At 44.7% G+C, this 23046-nt stretch overlaps 1 protein-coding gene across 5 annotated transcripts; it reads left to right on the top strand.

The window, feature by feature from the left end:
* Positions 1 to 81: 81 nt before the first annotated feature.
* On the top strand, positions 82 to 22126 carry macf1b (microtubule actin crosslinking factor 1b). Of its 5 annotated transcripts, XM_029129544.3 has the most exons (41): positions 82 to 465; positions 582 to 640; positions 1251 to 1362; positions 10347 to 10403; positions 10505 to 10675; positions 11210 to 11376; positions 11476 to 11635; positions 11717 to 11801; positions 11960 to 12204; positions 12425 to 12544; positions 12657 to 12764; positions 12853 to 13071; positions 13377 to 13580; positions 13659 to 13890; positions 13959 to 14185; positions 14263 to 14385; positions 14466 to 14567; positions 14744 to 14845; positions 14942 to 15106; positions 15235 to 15390; positions 15465 to 15662; positions 15828 to 15956; positions 16045 to 16215; positions 16291 to 16446; positions 16526 to 16732; positions 16808 to 16927; positions 17006 to 17175; positions 17257 to 17416; positions 17549 to 17743; positions 17878 to 18003; positions 18219 to 18362; positions 18469 to 18657; positions 18733 to 18844; positions 18935 to 19101; positions 19232 to 19394; positions 19467 to 19621; positions 19700 to 19774; positions 19865 to 19982; positions 20098 to 20243; positions 20351 to 20471; positions 20568 to 22126. In XM_029129544.3, exons 1-41 carry the CDS (start codon positions 337 to 339, stop codon positions 20591 to 20593), a joined length of 5991 nt encoding a protein of 1996 aa, XP_028985377.2. In that variant the 5' UTR covers positions 82 to 336; the 3' UTR covers positions 20594 to 22126. The 5 variants fall into 5 exon arrangements, with proteins under 5 accessions (XP_028985377.2, XP_028985373.1, XP_055359439.1 ...); XM_029129540.3 differs by lacking the exons at positions 82 to 465; positions 582 to 640 and adding an exon at positions 9439 to 10175; XM_055503464.1 differs by lacking the exons at positions 82 to 465; positions 582 to 640; positions 1251 to 1362 and adding exons at positions 5810 to 6407; positions 9439 to 10175.
* The last annotated feature ends 920 nt before the right edge of the window (positions 22127 to 23046 follow it).

The following is a 23046-nucleotide window of genomic DNA, read 5'->3' as shown; positions in this document are numbered from 1 at the left end:
CTGGTTGTAATTGAACTTTGTTGCCACATGGGGGCAGCATTTGACCATTTTACACTCATCACTAGGGAAAGGTGACCTCTCTACAGCATTGATCCAATGCTTGGTCTGCTGCCAGTCATCATTTTTAGAACAATGATGAGGTGTTTTTAGTCTAATAACAGTCTGAACAAAGCAATTTATCATACATATAGATTATATTTCAAAAAATTCACAGATTATTGTTATTATTAGAATTATTTCTTACTACTTCAGTTTGCCTGATTACTTACAGTAGATGCAATATTTTCAAACATATGCACACTGTACATCCTGCTCTTCTGTTAGTCACTGGGTTTGATGGAGGAGCCAGCCAACAGAACCAACGGGGCCCTAAACTCCCAGAGTTCCTCTCTCAGCTCCCTTGACTACTCAGATATGACCATATCACTCCCAGCTCTCCCTCAAATAGAAGCTGGGGACAGAAGGGTAAGAACACAAAACATAGAAATCACAGAATCCCACTTTAAGTCAGTCATGAATTGTTGCAACACCAAAAGAAAAAGACAGGAATTGGTGCAAGAATATTTTGTTTTTTCTTGCAGGAGAAAGAAAGTGAATTTCTTGGATCCTCAACACCTACTTCACAGGACCAGAGATCAGGGTATGACCATGGTTACGTCTGTCACCATTTGCACTGCATTTGCTAAGAGGCAGATTGTAAAAACAAAAGAGACGTGTTTATGCAGTAGTCAAGTCAAGTCAAGTCAACTTTATTTTTAGAGCACTTTGAAAACAGCAGACTTACCAAAGTGCTTAACTATTTAAAATAAGATAGAATAAAAGAATAGAACATAATAAAAGTACAATCAAAATGCCATTTCCAACATAACATTTAAATAAAATTAAAAATTTAAAAGAACTAAAAGGAATAAAATACAATAAAATTGTAGGTACACGTAGACTAAGAACTCACTGTGTTTACAAACTGGGTCTAAGAGGAATAAATCATTATTTAACATTTAACCTAAACAAAACACACAGCTTGCGATGACAGCTGATCAGTATTGTTTACAGTTGGTTGATGTGTCTGCAGTTGGCAACTACACAAATGTACAATCCAAGAGAAAAACAAAGATGGTCCCTAAGTAGGATATTGCACACATCAACAAGCTATCGTTTGGTCAAATGACACGTCTTTCAGGTTTTGTATAATCAGAATAGTAAAATGTGGTAAACACAACAGTGCACTGTGCATTGCCTCTCTGTTCTAGGTGGGAGGTGGAGGACTTGAGCCAATGGCAGAGTGAGTTCAGGGGTCAAATCAGAGCACTGAGACAATGGCTGAAGTGCATGGAGATGAGGCTACCAGCACTGGAGCCCAGGGTCAGTTGAATTTACTCTACATTCTACCGCTGTCTCTCTGCATTCATTTTTGTTACACTACAGTATATACCTCTGTTCAAGATGCTCTAACTCCAACACCACTGTGTAAATAGTCCTGCTTCCTTGTGGTGTGGGTTTCTGTGTCATTTTCCCCATGGAGCACCAATTCATTGCACCATCATACAGTACCTTCCCAATGGAGTCAGTGCAGATTGGTGACCGTTGAGAGCAAAGCAGCCCAAGAAAGAGGAGAATCAACTCATGACTCATACAAGTCGGTGAACCTGCACTTATTTAGGGTCCAACATTCTCAGACAGACGCTGAGGTGGTCCTCCTCCGCTCATGCAGGGAGGCTGCTTTGGGCCACAGTGAAACACAGCGGCTGAGGAATCGGCCGCTATTGTGCTTGGACTGGACAGAGAGGCTAGAAAAGTGCTTGGAGGCCCCCTGCACACATGAGTGCACACTCTGAAAGGACGTTAGACTCCGATGGGAAGAAGAGGCAAAAGAGAGAAGAGCTGGGTCTGTATGGTAAAAGCACCAATCGGACTATTGTGGCATTTATTTAACACAACTGTAGATTTTAGTCATGCAACCGTTTATATCAATATTTAATTAAGGGTTTAAGACCCAATTACAGCAATGGTGTTAGCGCTTGATTTGATCCTGGTGGGACAAAGTCAGATCCTGTAAATGAATTGCTGAAGAGTAACCATGGTTACAAGGCAGCTCCCTAAGGTGCATCAAATTAAATGAACGAGTGTGTTTTATTGCTTATGGATAAAATCTCAAACTAAAAAAGAAGACACCTAGAGGATGTAGAACTTTCCCCATGCGTTACAGTACATGAATGTTGGTAGTTTCTTTGTGCTTTTGGCAGAACTTTGCTGTTTATTGTGCAGCACCAACGTCTGACCAGCCACTGTTCCCCTGGTGACTGATGACACATGCTATTAGCATGTCTAGTGCTTTGCTTATATTCCTAGCGTGTATCCAGTAATTGGGTGTTTGGTCTCTGCCACGTCTTCATCATGCTACATGCAACCACCAACCTCTGTCATGGAGGTCTGCTGCACTGCTCACTCAGTCTGGGCCTGAGGGACTCGTTAGTTAGCAGCGTGAATGAGGACGTCCTCAGTCAACTCCTATATACAGGCCCTTATACAATACACAAGAGAGAGACGTACACACCTGCTCATTAACACCAGCGTGAACACTGTGATGCATATGAACCTCCAGGATGAGGTTGTCAGACATAGGCAATATACATTTGAAATGTAAAATTCAATCCCTTTTTTCCGCTGTGTCTAAACATTAAGTCATTGCCACGTCAAAAGAGACATCTCTTCACTGACTGTCGGGCAAAGGTCAAAAGTTCTCCTGTGTGCGCCCCCCCCCCCCGTTGATGTTGTTCGTGTGGATAAAAGCTGTCCGTCTCTTAAAGGTCTCCGGTTTCCCTGGGTCTGTAGCAGATGCTGCATCCCTAATAAGTCTGGGACACACAAGCTACAAACAGTCCAGAAGAGGTCTGAGCAGCTCACAGCCCTTTATGCTCGTCTCTGTGTCTGACAGCCAGCAAACACATTCTCTGCCCTCCGCCGTGGCCGTACCTTACAAACAAGGCCCTGTTGTTCTTGCTGCAAATCACCTACAAACCGAGCAAGAAAGCGGAAAAGACAGCTTGTTGACTTAAGTTGGGACTAAATCATGAGTTTTTCTTCTTGTTTGGCATGTCAGATTGATTTTCCTCTTACGGCACTTTAGCTAGTCTTTTTTTCACAAGAGGGTTTTGATTCGCACACATTGTGGGGGTTAATGGCGACGTGGGGCTTCTTCCTGTGCTCGGTGCAAAATGCAGATCTATGGCTGTAAATCCTCTCTTACTGGGAGTCACTGAATTAACCAAGAGGAAGATGACGTGCTTGAACTCCCCTGACACCAAGTAACTAAATCTCCCTCTCGCAGACCCGTGACTGCGATTTCCAGTATCCAGGCAGCCCAGTGGGGTCTGCGACACCCAGGAGGGAAGCCCAGCGGCCTTTCATGCACTCTGTGATAAATGACGATGTGCACGCTGAATGGTGCTTCTGGCTCGGCCCTTAAAAGACGCCCCCATTTCTCAATAAGAGGACTAATTACCATGTTCTGTAGAGGAGCCATTGAGGTCTTATTTAATTTGAAGGGAGCAGAGAAGTTGAGATAGCAGAGGAGGGGAAAACAAGCCTGCAGGATCCGTCTTTAGTCTTGGAACCTTCAAGGCTCCTGTGATTTAGCCTCCGATCCTACATCTCCTCCTTTATCACAATTTTTATGTACAACTGAATGAGAGGTGAGTTGTTTTCGCATCTATAATGCTCATCATGCTCTATAGCGCCTAACGTCACTGCATAGTTCATTGTCCCCTTTGTTGCTCAATCACATCAGCTCTTGTCTCATCAAGAACTGTGCGTGCACCTCTGCGCGCACCCATTGTGAAACGGACAGAGGGGATTTGGCGACATCATTTCATTGGTACAGAGGGGGCCGAGGGATGCTGAAAGCCAGGATCAGGTGTCGTGGCTCTACAACAGCCTCTTCCTGGCAAGTGGTGTCTCATCACTGCCAGCTCCTTTCAGAGAGACAAAAGGCGGACGGGGAATGTGGGTCTTACGCTTTCATTAAACGGCGACAGACATTAGCTCGTCCACTGAGCCAAAGAAACAACTGTGCATTGTTTATGGCTAAACTGTCAGCCGTGTGTGTTCCACATCAGGGACAGAGCTGAGTGTAACGTCTGCCCAAACACCTGAAGGGGAATTCACACAGGGGTCAAATAACTTGACCCTAAGGAGGCCATTCTATTCACACCACTCACTGACTCTGGTTCCAGTGACTGTTTTAGTTTCAGTTTTACCTTTTTCCACCTTTGCTTTTATGTTGATTAGTATCAATTATAGCTGGTGGTGGGTGGGAGTTAACATTGGGCCATAATGAAGAGACTTCAAATTGTTCAACTCATTTTTACATTCCCTCTACCAGTATAATTCATGAAGAGAATTTTATCTTCCAGAAATTGAATAGTAATTAACAGTTTAGTCTAGCTACTACGGTGCTGACCACAGATTGCTATGCAGTAATGTAGTTATGGAATTAGAAACACGAATAATTGTAATAAGAAAATAAATAACGCTGAGTACTGTAACCAGTTGCGTTTGTTCTTAATTGTAACCTTGACCGTAGCACTGCCTCATTATTTATTTAAGCAGCTTTTGCTTTCATGCAGATGAGCTTTAGCTCTACTACAACGTTGGTACTAAATTGAATTGTTTGGATTTTAACAAGATAATGTGGTAAAGCTGATATAGTAAATGCTTCCTGCTCACAGGAGCAAAAGCATAAAGCTACAAACTGTGTTTAACTGTGTTTCATGCAAAAAAGATGCAACCTGCTTGTGGACTTTCAGTACACTCCATCGCAATCGGGACTCTGCACACATTTCATGACAAACTAATATAGTTTGCATTGACAGATTCAAATACGTTACCTTCACATGTAACACAGTAAATCCATTTACACTGGATAAGTGGTATTGATTATGTGATTTTTCATGAGATGATGCATCTGCATGTACAGTGGAATGCAGAGAAGAAGAAACGTGAACCTCCCCCCTACTCATGAACAGAATGTGAAGCTGTGCAAAATCATATTTAATGTAAATTGTTAAAACCCATTCAGATTGGTTAGAAAAAAGTCTCTGCTTCTCCTTCTACCTAATCCTATTGACCTTGACGATTAGCTGAGTGGCTGGTACTCTGCTGGCAGAGCGGAGTGTGTGGGTGTGCACTGTACATGCGTGTGTGCATTTGGTGGATTAGGTGATCGGTTGATTATGTGGCTCGTTGGAGGCAGACACAAGGAAACGGAACCGAAGGATTTGGAGCGTGAAAACTGTTTGTCACCTGTACATTCGCTTCGCTTTCATTTGTACCACATCTACACAAATGAGCTGATGAATAAAACCCCTGAATTCATTCCTCAGAAAAAAGGTCACATGGTTTAGCTCCAGACTGTGTTCAGCTGTTGTCTGAATGCTAAGTTCTTGTGGTGCTGCATTTCTAATACAAATATTGTGACTTACTGAAATGGAGCATGATAGAATTTTACCATAGGGGTCCTTCCTTTGCTTTCCAATGCCAGAGGACTCACTATTATCTTTCCATCTCTCTCTATTTTCTTTCTCCATATTTCCATCATTCTTCCATCTCCTTTTGTTTCTGAGCTGAGTGAATTGAAAAGTAATGTGCGATGTTTTACAGTAATTAGTTGTCTTTGTTGCTGCTGTGGCGACTGCTGCACTGGCTGTGAATGGGAAGGAAGAACTGCTAAGGGGGTTGGGGGTGAATGTGTGAGAGGGTAGGTAACAGAGTGGGTGTGGGACCCTCCTTTTGTAGCCTGCACTTCGCCATCGAGCGAGAGAATCGGCAGCGAGGCAGCTGTCACTTAACATGTGAATGTTTCAAGGGCGGCCCGCGGGGTCTTTAGAAAACTCTTTCTTTTTTTGCCCCCGTCCCATTTTTCAAGCTGTAGCAGCATGGAGTTTCTGAGCCACAGTAGGACCCAGAGGAGGGGCTTTGTTGGCTGAGAAGGGGGAGAGGGTGAGCGATAAAGCCCCGGGAAGGTGACGGAGGCACTTTGCCGCCTAGCTGCCCGGCACAGGAGCAACCTGAGCAGCACAAGCGTCCCCGAGAATGCCATCGCCGTGCCACAATATGGATCCAGCACAATCTGACCTCCGTGTGGAAACTGCTCTTGGCCGGGAGTCGTGGGAGTGCAACTGAGCCGTTGGAATACATTGTCTCCATCCGGGTGCACTATCCTGTCTGCGGTGGCATTAACAAGGAAGGAATTCCTCTATCGCGGCTCCCACAACAAAGAAGAAAGGGAGAGGAGCAGAGCTGGTGGGAGGAGAGGCGGAATGAGGGGAGGGGTGCGCTGTGAGGGTAGAGGAGGACATTGTTTGCCTGTGACTGTGGGCAACGGGAAAGCATGAGTTATCAGAGCATGGGTGAGTGTGCTCAGAAAGTGTGTTTGTATGTAAGCAAGTGTGAATGAGCAGGCTTGATTGAGTGTTTGTTGGAGGGAGGAAGCTTGTGTGTGCGGCGAGCCTTCAGTTTGGGATGTTGGAGTTGGGAGGCCGTTCAAGGGATGCTCAGACAAAGCTGGATTTTTTTTTCTCCTTTCTCTCCTTTTTGAATGGTAATTGAGGGCCGGCTGGATTCCTTTACTCATGCTGTTGTGCTCAACTGTGTTTCTGGGTAAGTGTGGTTCACGCAAGGCTCAAACCGCCAAAAGTGCCAGTATCACTGTAATGGTTTAGACAGAGTTAGACGTAGGTTTTGGACTTTGATGTCCAACTGTACTAAGAACTGTAGGACTGTAACCGAGGGGATTATTCTATTTGAGTAAAAAGTAGGAGTGTGGCAGGAACAGTCCAAACAGCACCAGTGTGAATGGATCATTCTCATGTAAGTTTATATTTAAATAAGTTGTATTTGTAAACATCATCTGAGTAATGCAGACATTTTATTCTATGCAGTGATTCTGTGTGTGGGTGTTTAGACAGCAGGCTTTGAGATGAATGTGAGACCTTGCATATATCCACATTAAAATGTTATGAGTCTCATGGGTGAATGCACAGCTGCCGTCCTTCATTAGGGCCCACTACCCTGATTACTACTTCAGGACCTCCTTGACTAGAGACAGACACACAGCAGTGACAAAACATTATGGGTCTCTACTGTTGTGATTGATGATTATTGTTCTGCTTCAAATTACAGACCCACTCACAAAGAGCCTCTTTAAACATATACATATTACGTCGTCTGTGTAGTACTTTGGTTTCGTTTTATGACTAAGGCGTTAAATATTTGTTTTCCTCCATTCATCTTACGTTTGATTCTATATTACGTGCGTCCCTGGGCTATAGTAGTAATCTAATTCATCAGGAAATGGATGCTGTCATGTTTCATAAATCTGCTGAGAGCACAGAAAGGGCAGGGCTGAATGAGGGGTCATTTCACAGTAGCTTAAGAGATGGGATGATTAGGTCATCGGCAATATGAGTTAAACAGACTGCTTCTGCCTTTGTTGTGCCAAAAAGTGAGCAGTGAATATTGTAGATACAAGCATATTGCTATGCCATGTTACTGTATGAGGGTGTTTGCTCTGATGGTTGAATAAAGTACGGAATTATATTCTGTTTTTTTTGGGGGCCAACACATAATTTGTGAATGAATTATTTCATTCTCTGAAGTGTAGATCACAGCTAGTAAACCCAGCAGACAAATATTACCATAAATATCTTTATATTTATTTATTTCCAGAATATGATAATGGTTACTCAGCATATTCACACACAGTGAGACCAATGTTGAGACAAGCATGTAATTTAGCAAACAACCTCACATGTGGAGCAGTAACTAGACACGACACACCCTCTCTCGAATTGTTAACCCATGTGGACACGGCCACAGACGCTCTCTCTTCCCTCCTCTGGAGATCTTGGGGCAGTGATCTGAGCTAACTGGGTAATCATTGATCCATGGGACAGGGGCTTTGTCTGGGCACCACTCTCTGATCTGACTGTGTACTCCCCTGTGGACCCTCTCACTGCATCATCTGCTCCGATGAGACATGAGCGATGTTAGTAATTACTGTCCTGATACACATGTGAGGTGTCACATCAAACTAGCTTCACTTTTAGATTTTCATTTAGTAAAGATTATGGCATGTCCTCGTTTTAATTAACTTCACTTTTGGGAGACACACATCAGATCTGATATGAGGGGGATATAAACAGGAGCTCAGTGTGTGCTCCTCTTTGCAGACTGCCTTTGTGTCGCACCTCAGGAAAGGCTGCAAGAGCTGCATAGTCAGCATTATTTCATCTATCTACTGTACATATACATTCACAGTTTCCAATAAACACAGGCAAAATCACACCAGAAAAAAAACATTCTCAATATCTTGAGAAGCAGCCAACATTTAGATTTGCACACTGTTGAACCATATTGCCCCCCAGCAGATCCTTAGTTGCCGAGCATGACCTGAGTTGACCTGTATAATTATGAATGGACCGGTTGAAGCCCGCCTCAATGGGAGGACCCAGCATCAACAGGAACCCTCCCTGTGATCTCCCAATGGGCTTACCTCAGCTCCTGTAGACCAAGATAATCGTATCGACCTTTAACCCTTCTGTCAAAACAATAAAGACACTTAGCTGAGGTGAACTCAGACACCGTAGACACAGTGTTTTCTATTTCAGTAACGTGCTTACTTTTAGTAAAACAAATTGTTGCTGAGATCATTGCTAAAAATAGAAATGTTCAGCCACTTGTAGCGATGAGGAAAGATTCTACGACAAAAAGGCGGAAGACATTATTAGTAAACAAGCATAAGCATAATTGTTTTTCATAATAGGGATTATATGGTTTGCTATCAATCGTTTATCATCTACTAAACAAAAAAGCTACAAATATTGTTATATTACCAACACTATTGTTATTAGAACCACCACCCTACTCCCGCTCCAAACAACCTCTTATTGTCGCCCAAGACAAATACGGCGATGTTTGCGTTTTTACGGTTGTCATATCGGATCAGGCCTTGATGATTTTCCAAGAATTTGTCCAGGCTGAATGAAAGAAAATGTTGGCTGATTGCCACCAGATCTTGGTGCCAGGCTCAACAGTAGGATTCTCAACAAGCCTGTCACATTGATTTCTAAGCCCAGAATATGCCGTTTGATGAAGTGAGATAAAGGGGAGCGTGTGTGTATGTGGTCGGAGGGAAGACAAAGAAGTGAGGGCTATCCTGGCCAAGTACTGTATCTCTGCTGGTTGTTTAGTGCCAAGGAAAGAGCAATGTTGGCACTGAAATGCACATGGTCTGGTTTCATTGTTGTTTTCTAGTGGGTTGTTAAAATGTAAGCTGTGGAATTTGGTGCTTAATTGCGTGTGGCAAGTGGTACAGTAGTATGTTAGTATGTTGCAACCTTCCACTGTGTGTTGACTCAGAGCGCCCTTGTCTTATTTTAGGTAGCTGAAGGATCTCCCGCATGCATGGCCAGGGGGCCTTACCTCAGCTATCACCTCATTAGCCTCTGGGCTGAAGGATTATGGGTAACCTCATCAGCCGACCCAGCTGTCTGGGCCAGAAGTCCAAGCATGTGAGGTCGGACGAGGACTTCCTAAAGGAGTGCTACCAACGACGAAGAGAGTGGCAACCCCCAGAGCAGCATGGCGAGGTCAAACAAGAGGAAGCCATTAAAGACAAGCCCAGGGAGGATACGGACAAGGGCAGAGAAGTGGAGAAAGAAAAGGAGGCACAGGAAATCGACTGTAGGAGGGAAGGGGGGACTGTTACTCCCATTTCAGATAAACCACTTCGCAGCTCTCCCGCCTCAACGATCAGGAGCACTAGTACTCTGGAGAATGCTTGGCACAGCAGCCCCTCGCCAATGAAAACCTCCCGAAATGGGACGCTAACAAGGAGAACGGTACCCCCAGACTTTGCCAGATCCCCCTTGGCTCACTCAGACAAGAGTGCTGCAGAGAGAAGGGCCAGCTTCCAAAGAAGGGACTCCAGAGAGGGAAGTCCCTGGTCTTGGAAGACTGTGGCATCACGTGAGGTTACAGAGGTGACAGAGGTGACGGAGACGGTTGTAACTGAAATTGTGGAAGTGACTGAGTATCCATCTGGAGACAAAGGAGGGGACCCAATAGTTACCAGAACCGTTAGAGTCCTAAACGGAGTGGCCGAGGAACTTGCTGAGGTTGAATTGAAATCCCTTCATTTATCATCCAAAACTTAACTCTGTCTTCCATTTCATTCCTTGCTCTTCCAGATAAACCTAAACTTCATTCTATCATTTCTTTTCTATAAAAACTAATTGATGACTCAGTGGTTGATCTGAATTCAAACGTGAGAAATGTTCATTTTGCAGCTCCAAGGTGATGGTTACTTAAGCTCTGACCAGGATTCAAGTCTGGACAGATGGAGGGTATGTTTGTGATGTAAAAAAGTAAAAGTCAAAGTAAAGCTGAGCACTTCGTCATATATAGTATTTACAAGTAAACACATTTTTTAATATTCTTTGTGAAGGGAAAGCCACCTGCCCTGACACTGAGGGATGTGTCAACGGACTCAGACACCTTCCTCCAAAATCTGGAAGCCCTGCTCACATGGGTGTGTGAGATAGAAGAGCTCACAGCCAATCAGAAGCCCCCGTCATCAGAGGTGAAAGTGGTAAAAGCGCAGCTTCAGGAGCAAAAGGTGTGTTTTCACTCACATCTCAACACCGAACGATATCTTCACTATTGCAATACAAAGAATCTCGGTAGGATGAGGTCATGGAATAGGTTCAACTGCTTCATTTGTGAAGATGAATTTCAGTGTGAACTGACAAGACAGTAGCACCCTATCATATTAAATAAACTCCTCTGAGCCTAGAATGGGTGGCATTCATTGCGTCAATGAGCCTCAGTAAGACTGTGTGTACATTTCCCGAGGCTACGAAAAAGCGGGCAAGTTTCTTATCCTCCGGCAGTCTTCACCCCCATTGTGTGAGCTTGGGATGAGGCGAAACCTGCCTGGCTGCTAACAAAAGAGTGATACACGAGACAGCACTTCCTCCACACGGAGACAAAAGCAGGCATAAACAAGCACAATACATATTCAGTCTCACCACAGGTAGTGACAAGATGAATCTCACATAAAATCTAAATACCTGCTAAAAACACTTCTGATTTCTGATTTCTGGGAAAATTTTCTAGTCCTTTTCGACTCATTTATGCCTGTCTTTAATAGCTCTTGCAGCGCCTCCTGACAGACCGTCAGCACAGTATGGACTCTATGATGTTGAATGGCCCTTGCCTCGTAGAGGCTCAAAGTGGAGAAGAGAGGGAACAGGCAAAGGTCAAGTTCTCCGCTCTCAAACAGAAGTGGGAGACCTTGCAGCTGGAGGCAGAGCAGAGGTCGGCTACCGTTACTGCCAATGGCCCAGCTTCACGTGGTGCCGCTCTTTGAATGATACAGTGAATGAGCTTACTCACCTGTGGACATTTTGTTTATAGGAGGACGAGCCTGGAGCTCATCCTTCCAAAGGCAAAGCTCTTCCAGGAAGGAGTGGACGGCTTGCAGCAATGGCTTATATCTGTGGAACAGACATTAGCTAAACTACGCAATGCTGAGAGAGTGATGCTACATCTGTCAGACGCTACAGATCAGGCCAAGGTCTAAAAACTTCAATGAGCCATTCAGTAGATTTTAGGACATTTTTAAATACATAAATATAATGTTTGCTGTATTTTACAGGCTATTGTTGAAGAAATTCAAATCAAAACTACTGAGTTAGGGAAAATACAGGAATCGGGTCAGGATCTAATGGCAGCTATTTCTGGTAATACTTTAAATCTAATTAAAAAATATAATAAATAAAAACATATTTCAGTACAGTACTATTTAAAATCATTGCATTGTTGAGCTAATACATTTTTGCCAAGACCTTTATAAAGAAGCACATTGGTCATATTGTGTGATTGGATACTTCTTTTTCAGAAGAAGAAGCCCAGCAGGTGCAGGAGAAAATGGACGCTCTGCGAATCCGTTGCTCGGTGCTGAGTCTGAGCAGCCTGGACGTGTCGCAGAGGTTGGAGCAGGCCATGGAGGCCTCCAGTCGCTGCACCTCCAGCCAGGAGGACCTCCACCTGTGGCTGAGCCGCATCGAGAGGGAGCTGCTGAGTGCGGCAGGAGCACAGACCCATGGGGGGGACGCAGGGCTGTGTGCTGCTGAGAGACAGAGGGTAAAGTGTATAGACACACGCACAGCTTAGAATTATATAGGTTATATAACATGGTTATGTGCGTAGAATGGCTGTAGAAAATGATGTCTGCCATAAATAATAATATTGTCATACTTTTCATTTTACATAGTGATGAAGCCATCATTAATGTGACGAGTTACAGGTCAGTTTTCAATTTTTTTTTTTACTAAATGATGCTGACGCAGTTGTTTGCCAACAGCTGGAACAGGCCGTGGTGAAGGAGGTGTCCTGGTTCAGAGACACAGCGCTGAGTCTTGAAAAGCTAAAAACCATTCATCTGGATCCAGGGAGCATAGCAGAGCAACTCTATGAACAGAAGGTCGGGCAAATTACACTAATCTAGCAGATAAATTCAATGATAAGGAAAATATGAGGAAATAAAGTTTATGCATTGTACCAAAATAATGTTGGTATGTGAATTCAATTTACAGATTTTGGCCGTGGAGATTCTTCAGCACAGGTTCAACATTGAGAAGATGGTGAAGATTGCTGAAGTATTGATGACATATAGCGATGAGGGAGAAACTGACGATCTTCGGGTAACATGTCCTCCACATTAAAGCAATGGGTGAAAAACATCTTCCGCCTTCTCTTCAATGTCTTCATCCATCTTCTGTCATCTCTCAGACCCGATTAGACAGCTTACAGGAACAGGCCAACACCACCTCAGCCACCAGTTCCCACGTGGTGCTGCAGCTTGAGCACGCTCAGTCGCTGCTTCTCCAGTTCCAGGAGGGCTTTTCTGAGGTTTCACCCTGGCTTGAGGAAACTCAAAGCCTTATTGGCCAGCTGTCCCTCAACACAATTAGCTATGAAGCATTTCGAGAACAACAGGACCTATTGCAGGTAGGGGAAAACCTGCCTCCCCACATTACAGTGGCAGCCTTTTTTGTCCTGCTCAACAAAGACGTTCTTGTACACATTACAGTCTGCCAACATTTTCTTAAGGCTAAAAGAGCTTTTCTGTTCAAGGAGTTCATTAGTTCACTAATGTACTTCCTCACTGGGCTTGTTTCCACCGGTAACGACAGTATGTTTTGTTTTGTATGCCATGCAAAATGAGATAATGTGATTTCTTTGCATATTTAAGCGAGTATTTCTAAATAATAATAGTAATTAAAAAACACTATTGTTCTATCTTCTCTACTAAGGGTCTGAGGGAGTCCATAGCAGAGCACAGGCCTTTAATCTCACGCCTTTGCTCTGTGGCAAAACGCTTGTCAGAGCTAAATCCTATTCAGGGTGAAAGCTTCTGCCTGAAAGCGACAGAGGCTGAGGAGCAGCATAGAGCCATCAGAGACCGGGTCAGAGAGTCAGCCAGTCTACTTGAGGTGTCCTTGCCTCGCTTCACACAGGTAAGATGAGCCAAAAGAGAGACTAATGACAAATACATCACCAATGCCGACAACTTATGTACCGTATCGCGTTCGTAGCTGAACGAGAGGATGAACCTCATCAGAGAGAATCTGGACCGCCTGCGAGGTCGTATACAGACTCCAACCTCACTTCAAGGCCTGACCCCAAGGATCCAGGAGCAGCTGCAGGACAATAAGCACAGCCTGGCTGAGCTGTCCAAGCTGGAGCTGGGCCTCAGCAGCATTAAAACACAGGCAGATGAGCTCCTGGCCAACACTCCAGCATCCGGTGACGGATCCATTGGCGCAGGTTGGCGTATTTCTAGATATTGTCATGATGAATTTAGATGACATACCGAGTTTATACTGGGGTTTTAGCTATCCAGGAGCAGGTGTCCAGCCTGTCCCAGATGTGGGATGAGACGCACACTCAGGCCAAGGAGAGGGAAAGCTGGCTGCTCAAACTCCTGGATCTGTCTGTGAAGTTCTGGAGTGATGTCAGCGATGTCACGGCTGCTCTCAGTGAAGCTCAGCAGGCAGTTTTAGATCTCAATGCTAGCAGGACAGACTCTGAAACCATCCGCCAGAGCCTGGAAACCATGCAGGTCTGTCTGGAAGCACTATTGTTGGACATAATCATCCACGGTGACGCTGTCTAAACATTTGGTTTTTCCACTTACAGACTCTCAGGGAAGATATTGACAGTTTTCAGGGAGACCTGGACACTCTTGGAGTTTTGGGAATGGACCTTATGTCAGCTTGTGGAGATACGGACAAACCAGACGTAACAAAGAGCCTGGATGAAGTAAACAATATAATTAAATGAAGCAGACTTTGTTCTAATGATGATGTACTGACTAACCTCATGTCCTCTGCTGTTTGTAGCTCTATTGCACATGGAACAACTTGAGCAAGCTCTGGAACGAATGCCACAAAAAGCTGGAGGAGTCCTTGCAGGTGTCATTACACTATCAAGACACTATGCAGGTTTGTGCATCTATTACAGTAGCATCTACAGTATATACTGTACAGTCTGGTCATCATATAGAACAAGCCGTCACTGTCTGACATTAACAGTAGCATCACTGTCTGCCTGTTCAGAATAAGTTCATCTTGTGCTTATATGTGTATCAGTACTTAATCCATTGCTTTTTTGCCAATAGGGTCTTTTTGAGTGGTTGAAGTCTGCTGAGTTGAGGTCTACTGAGGAATTCATGGTAGAAACTGACCTGGAATCAGTAAAACAGCAGCTATGTGATCTCAAGGTGAGTTTTTACACCAAATGCTATACACACTTGTACAACGTCATAGTATACTCAGCATGAGCCCTGAATCTTATCCCAGGTTTTTTCTTTTATCAGGAATTTAAGAGAGAACTTTACCAGAAGAAGATTGAGATAGAAAGCCTCAACCACCGCTTTGTGTGCCGGCTTTCTCCAGGTTCGGAGCGTCCAGGCTCAGTCTCACCGCTGTGTGACTTCAGACAGCGCTGGGACAACCTGGAGTCAGAGACTGTAAACAGACAGGTGAGAATATGTGAAAATTTCACTGTAATCGACTTTAAGTAAAATGCCTGATTCTTTTTAAATCTCATTCTACCTGCCTTCGTCTGTATAATGCTAAGTCGCCTGCTATCTACTCACTCTGTCTGCAGCATCAGCTGGAGTGTGCTCTTCTAGGTCTGGGTCAGTTCCAAAACACACTGGATGAGATGCACACATGGCTGTCACGTACGGCTGAACAGCTGCAGGGCAGCCAGCCTATAAGCATCGACCTACAGACCTGTGAAATAGAACTGGCCAAACACAAGGTTGGTGCTGGTGTTGTGCAATTACACATTACTATTGCGATACATTACTTTCTAACTCTTCTTTCTCCTCCAAGGTCTTGCGTAATGATGTCATGTCCCACGCTCGTACAATGGAGTCCCTTCACCAGGCAGGCAGGGGGCTGCTGGAGACTGGGTCCGGAGACAGTCCGCACGGTCTGCAGTCTCGACTAGAGCAACTGAATGAAAGCTGGGAGTTTGTCCGCTGTGAGACAGAGCGCAGGCAGTTGGAGCTAGAGAACAGGCTTAGTCAGGTACAGGTCATAATGTATTTGATAAGTTTTATTATGTCTCCCTCTTGTGGCGATAGCATGCAAGTGCTAATATTAATGGTAGTCGAAGGCTGGTAGACATTTATGCTCATTGTTGAAAGTAAAGGCATAATTCAGACTGTATTGCCTCCATTTCTTTGATTACAGGTTCAGGATGTCACAATGGAGCTACAGGATCTTCTGCAGTGGCTGGAAAACACAGAGCTGAGGTTATCCTCCTCCAAGACCATGTGGGGGATGCCAGACTCCACCAGTGACAAGCTCAGTGCACACTTGGTAGGATTAATAAGGATTAAAGAGAAAATAGAGGAATAGGAATAAAAATAATGTGCAAATATGGATTTTGCTTCCACTTCTGTTGCAGGAATTATGCAGTGAGATGGAGTCCAAGCTCCACAGCTACACAGATGTGAGGAATGCCATCCACAGAATGCTGGAGAGCAGTGAAGTAGTGCGGGGATCGAGCACCGAACACAACATGTACATCCTGGAGCTGAAATGGGCGTCTGTTTACAGTAAAGTCCAGGAGCGAAAGGTGATTCCTGTGAACTACCCCCTTTTGAACTTGAACACAAGTACAGGTAAATGACAGTACAACTGTGTCCCACAGGCTAAGCTTACTGAGGGACTGAGTCTGGCCAAGGAGTTCCACAGCAGTGTTCAGGAGCTTCTCACGAAGATGAGCAGATGTGAAGACTCCATTGGGCTCCTTCCGGCTCCCAGTTTCGTTCTGGATGCAGTCAGTGCTCAGCTGCAGGACCACAGGGTGCGTCTTTTCATACCCGATGATGTGATCTCTCTGCTTTAGATGTAACGACACACGCGGCACGCTGTTTATCGCACAGGCGCTTGTGAACGAGGTGAACGGGTACGGTGAGAAGAAGACCACGGTGGAGAACATGGGCTGCAGGCTGACCGAGCTGAGCAGGAAGGAGGACCGCGATGTGGTCCACAACCTCATCATGACTGTCCAGGACCGCTACAAAAAGCTGCAGCAGTGTGCTTCAGAGCGAGGCAGAGCGCTGGAGGACGTCAGAAAGCACGCGAAGCAGGTACAGTACTATGTCAACGCTAACATCATTGGCTAACTGGTTCACACCAGCTAACATTCCTGTCATCTGTCATAGTTTAATGAGTCCTGGTGCCTGCTAGTGGACTGGATGGCCGAAGTGGAGCAGACATTAGACACACATAAAGAGATCGCTGTGTCCCACGAGGAGATTAAACAACAGCTGACTGAGCAAAAGGTGATTAATTATAAATAAATATAGGGCTCCGTCACACCATGCACGCGTGCCGTTACTGATCACCCGCTTTGTAATCAGGTGTTCCAGAAACTGCTCAGGTCCAAGAGGCCCATGTACGAGGCCACGCTGAAGAGTGGCCGCGGCCTCCACGAGAAGGCTCGAAGCAGCCACGACAGACAACATCTGGAAAACCTCCTGGCTGAACTCAAAGACACGTGGGACACCATCAGTGGCAAATCTGTAGAGAGGTACTGTACATACATGCTGCAGGTGTGTTGACTGGTGGAGCAGAAAGGTCACTTCATGTGGGTTTTATGTGACTTTCTCAGGCAGCACAAGCTGGAGGAGGCTCTTCTGTTTTCAGGCAGATTCACAGATGCTCTGCAGGCACTGAATGACTGGCTGTACAGAGCGGAGCCCCAACTGGCTGAGGATGTTCCTGTGGGTGGAGACAAAGACATGGTTAACAACCTGATAGACAAACACAAGGTACGCCTGCTGTGTGTAGTAATGTGTAATGTGTAGAATTATAATGATGCTGATTCAAATAGTTATAACCTCCCTCCGCAAGCCCTTTCCTTCACTTCACTTCAGTTCTCCTATCTGTTTTCCCTCTCTCAGGCTTTCCAGAAGGAGCTGGGGAAGCGCGCTGGATGCATAAGGACTCTGAGGCGCTCCGTGAGGGACCTGACCAGGAGCAGCACAGCTGACGCCCACTGGCTGCAGGAGCAGATGGGTGAACTGGAGAGTCGCTGGGAGGCTGTGTGCAAACTGTCAGTCAGCAAGCAGGACAGGCTGGAAGCTGCACTACAGCAGGTAAAGGGACCTTTACCGTGATCCCTGTTTTTATAATAGTGACAAAATTTATGCACCATTCAGCTTATATGAAACTGTTGTTGTTGAAAGCTTATGTGCAGAACCCAATTCTTATCTGTCTTTGTTTTCACCAGGCGGAGAAATTTGATGGCCTTGTCCACTCGTTCATGGAGCGGCTCACTGAAGCAGAGAGAATTTTGAAATACGGCATCATACCAGAGGAGGAGGACGCTTTGCTCGTCTTCCGCAAACAACACAAGGTCAGTGAAAGATGATACTCTATCTGTATCTGTGGGGACATGACCCATCTTTCTTCCAGAGAGGTCAGAGGTCAGTGTCTGCTGTGAAACAACAAGTTACTGCTGATTAGGGATTAGCAGTCAGCCCATGCAAGGAAAACAGAGTTCATACACATTTTTACAGGATGGACATTGTTTTTCTAAAACATGGCCCATATGTATTTCTTGACTGCAAGGAATCAATGAGCCTGTTGCAGGCTCAGGCAGCGGACTTAGAGAACATCCAGTGTCTGGGTGAGGAGATCCTAGCTTCCTGTCACCCAGACTCCATAATCACCCTCAAATCCTGGATGAGTGTCACAAAGACCCGTTATGAGGAGGTGAGTAACCGATAAACCTTTAGCAATAAACACTTACTGTAGATTTCTAATTACATTTGAGCACATACAGATGTAATTTCCTGCCCTTTCTCGTTCTCTGAGTCAGGTTCAGACCTGGGCCCAGCAGCAGGGGCAGAGAATCCAGACAAGCCTGGCAGCAATAGATGCCGAAAAACAGGAAGTTCAGAGGCTTCTGGACTGGATCTCATCAGCGGAGGAATCTCTTAACCTCAGAGATCAAGAGCCTCTGCCCGAGACTACGGAGCGAAACCAAGAACTCATTGAACAGCATGCAGTAAGATCTTCTCCTACATTCTCCCAACACTAAGTGGCGTTTTTGCAGCTCACCATGTATCATCCCATTCTGCAGGTGTTCATGGAGGAGCTGAATAAAAAGTTCCCAGAGGTTGAAAATGCTACAAAATCCTGTAAACACAAGAGCACGTCTAAACAAGTTTCTCCACGCAAACGGCCCCTCACAAGTGAGTTGTCCTGCAAGGCCTGATGGGTAATGCAGATATTACAGAAGTGAACTCAACACAGACTCTCCTTTTGCTCGTTGTCTCATTTAGAGAGGAGAAGTACTCAGAAGCTCCAACCCTCTGTACCTGTTCCCCTGGAGCACCTTGACCCCCAGACGCCACAGCTCAATCAGCTGGTCAGTCAGTGGCAGAAACTTTGGCTCCTGGCCATAACGAGACAAAACCATCTGGAGCAGCAGCAGCAAATGCTCAATGAGGTCATTGTGCTCTTTTAACTATAGCATATCTGTAAAGTATTAACAGTTTCTGCTGCCATATGAATGCACCAAAATAGTCCTTAGAATTCAGGATTAGAAAGTTATAAACACTCTTCTTGGTTTTGCACAGATGGAGGAATTTGCCAACTTTGACTTTAATATTTGGCGAAAGCGTTACATCCAGTGGATCAGTCACTTGAAATCACGCATCTTAGATGTGTTTCGGAGCATCGACAGGGATCAGGACGGACGCATCACCCAGAAGGAGCTAATCGATTACGTCCTGGCCTCCAGTAAGACCCTTGTAAAGGTTGTAATCGATCTATATTTTACAATAGAATTAAATAATTATCAATCTCTTGTAGAATTTCCTACCAACTCCCTGGAAATGAATGCAGTGGCAAGCATCTTCGACATGAACAGTGACGGCTTCATCGACTACTATGAGTTCGTGAGCACCCTCCACCCCAGCAGGGATCCGTACAGGAAAACACTGGACGCAGACCAGATCAACGAGGAGGTACGGCCACACAGCACACAGCACACACTGTTCCTGCTTCTGATGTGCTCAACCAGTCGTCTGCTTTGCCTTCTCCAGGTGAGCCGCCAAGTGTCACAGTGCAACTGTCCCAAGAGGTTCCAAGTGGAGCAAATAAGCGCCAACAGATACAGGGTGAAGCTTTCATTTGCTGTTAAACATAAGACATCTTCTGTCTCTGTCTCTGCTTGGATATAAATTCACTATATCCTGTTTCTGCTGCAGTTTGGAGATTCCCAACAGCTGCGGATGGTTCGTATCCTGCGTAGCACGCTGATGGTCAGAGTGGGAGGCGGCTGGACAGCTCTAGATGAGTTCTTGGTCAAGAACGATCCCTGCAGAGGTCAGTGTTACATTTGCTTACTCTGCCCACAGTATAGCAATATCTAATGTCCACTACTATCGCAGCAGATCATTTCACACGCTTTAGCTAAAGCCGTCTGCTATGTCTCCAACAGTAAAAGGTCGGACCAACCTGAAGATCAAGGAGAAGTATTTGTCTCCTGCAGGAAGCACTTCCAAGGGTTTGACTGTCAGCAGGTCCAACTCGAGCCTCAGCCTCTACAGCAGCGCCTCTGCTCCCACGAGCCCCATGACACGCAAGGCAAGATACCGCAACACATTGTTTAGTTCATTCAAAATAAAATATTACAATTAAATTGGTCAAAAAGGATGTAAGGATATTGTATAGTGTAACGTGTCTCGCTTCAGGCTTTACTTCGCAGAAGTTTCTCAGGTGACCGCTGCGTACGTCCCAGGAGCTCCATCGCTGCTTTGGGGTCTGATCTCCACTTTGCCACGACCGGGGAGGACAACTTTCCTTCACCGTCAGGTCACCCAGACGCCACCATTGATTTAACCTCCTTTGATTTTTGCCTTGTCATGACTCAAACAATTGAACTTAACCCTTTTCCTGTTTCCGCTGCAGATGAAGCCGAGAGGTTGCCCACATGATTACCTCAGCCTCTGACCCCCATGTGTATCCTGCGGTGCTGGGGCCAAACACGGCCTTGGGGCCCAGTCATCAAGCCAGGAGCAGAAAGAATAAAAGTTGCATGTCTACATCGGACACAGGCAAAATAGAGCGGAGGAGGTCACTAGAGGTGAAGCTAAAGTGCTTTAAGAAACAAAGACGATTAAGTGTGGACATTGATGATGTCAATCCAGATGCCTCTGTTGCATTTCATATAGTAGCATCCGACTGAGTAGACAGAAGGAATTAAGACGTTCTGCATGGATACTTATTGCATGACAGCCAGAGCCTTGCTTACGCCAGATTTCCTTATCTGGCTTGTTGTTTTTTGTGGCTGTGCAGCACTAAGAGCCACAGAGTGGGGCTCTGGTGGTGCGTTTAGACCATCGGGTACATGAAGCTGTCGGGCCCCATTGAACATCCAAATATATATATGTATACCAAAAGCCTGACTGTGAGAAGGGTGCCACATGCTGACCTTTGTCGTTGTTATACAGATTTTTGCTTCATGCCATGAAGGTGACATGGCTGGCACGCCCACGCTGCTTTTGTCTTTGTCTTTTTCGACGCCATGTTTTAAAATAATTATGTATTTTTACGGTTCTTTGCTGTAAAGACTTTTGAAACACTGGAGATTCCATAACGGACAATGCACTGACGTACAGTACAACAGGTCATTGTTGATTTGTAGAGATTATTTTCTCAGGATTGGTTTTGCATTTGGATGTAAATGTATTTCTATGGAACATTACTGTGAAGATGTAGACGAGTTTTCCTTATGACACTGTACTTCCTAGAAACGCTTTTTTTAGCACGTTGTGTTTCATAAAAAGCACTTTTTTCTGTGTCCAGTTACAGCAGATATACACCAGCTTGTTGCCACAATGAGGCCAATTCATACTGAAACACAATCTATAATTTTAGTTTGACACACAAAATAACTATTTCATATTGTTTTGCATATAATCAAAGAAGGGTTTGTGTTTAGATTTTTGGCTTCTGACTCATTATAGCCTGGATTCTGGTTGTCTTCTATTACTCTACATGTACAGTAAGATCTGTTTCCTCGTGATCCTGAAGGCATCGCGAGGCTTCATTTGGAAGAGCAAGAAGCCCCACCATCAGCGACCACACAGGCTATGCAGCGCAGCACAGTGGCAGTACAACACATGAACCGTGAAGGCATCAGACTATGTTATCAACCATGTTTATTCACTCTTTTTCCCAACAGAGATTGTAGCTTGTACAGTTTCTAAGCGATGAAGTACAGTTTCCTCTTGGCCTTAGTCTTTTGGTGTTAGAGGAAGGTTGACGCTTTACTGTTTACTGTAATTACAATATCCAGAGTTCACTTCTATAGCTATGCACCCTAATCCTGCTGTGTTGTATATATTTCAATGCCCAGCACTTGTTCCAACTAATGCTTAATTCAGTTAAACTGTAGAGGAATGTCACTCGTTATTTTACGTCCACTTATCTTTTTGTAATAAAAATAAAAACATTTGCTACGATCATTACAATGAAGTGCTGCATTTCTGTGTTGAGATTTAACTCAGAAGACGCCTGTTGATGTACAGATACAAATCAATGTTATATTATTTATTATTTGTGGAGTCAAATTGTTCTTGTAATTTGCTTGTGTTTTATCTGTTTGCTTACTGACCTTGTTGCTGTATTTCATTCGCTGGAATACTTTGTTGAAGTACAAAGACACAAGCCACTTTGACAACACAATGAGGATAAAGGTCAGGTGAACAGAGCATAACCAGTTCAGGCCTGTTGAGTTCTAATGAAGTGAACATCTCAGGCTCACACAGTCCTAATAACACAGACACGTTTGTTTAAACATCGAACCCCAGTGGTTTGGAAAAAGAAAGCAGAGTATTGTAGTTACTACACAAATAGTCTGCCCTCAAGTCGTGAGGGTTCATCAAACAACACCACCCTGTGACTGGACAGCAAAGGCTTCACTTTAGCTCACAAACAGGCGACTAACATGAAATGATCATTTTTAGTTTAGCAAAGCAAATGTCACACAATCAGTAATGTCTCTGTGGATTTGAATCATCGCGTCCTGTGATGTTTTCCTTAACACCCATCCTTTCTAACTGTGTTAGGTCTCAGCCACAGGTGGTGAGTTAAGTACTGAGCAAGGAGACGTAGGGTTTAATAAAACAAAAACTGAATGATTCCCCCTGGAGAAAATCCATCCTTAGGACAGAGAAGACGAAGGAGATTGATGAAGAGCAGACCTGTTGTATTCACTTTCAAACATGAACTCAAGCAATTTTTATTTTTATAATCCAGTAAAATAGTATGTGTAAATGCGTCAAGACATCTGAAGTGACACTTGGCAGCAGAAGTAGTCTATTAATTTCACATTCAGAGGGTCATATCACTCTTACTTACGGTATCAAAAGACAATTTGCTTTCT

The sequence above is a fragment of the Betta splendens genome, chromosome 16 (assembly GCF_900634795.4).
Source record: "Betta splendens chromosome 16, fBetSpl5.4, whole genome shotgun sequence".
Lineage (NCBI taxonomy): Eukaryota > Metazoa > Chordata > Actinopteri > Anabantiformes > Osphronemidae > Betta > Betta splendens.
Note: the sequence above shows the minus strand (reverse complement) of the source record. Positions and strands in the feature narration are given on the sequence as shown.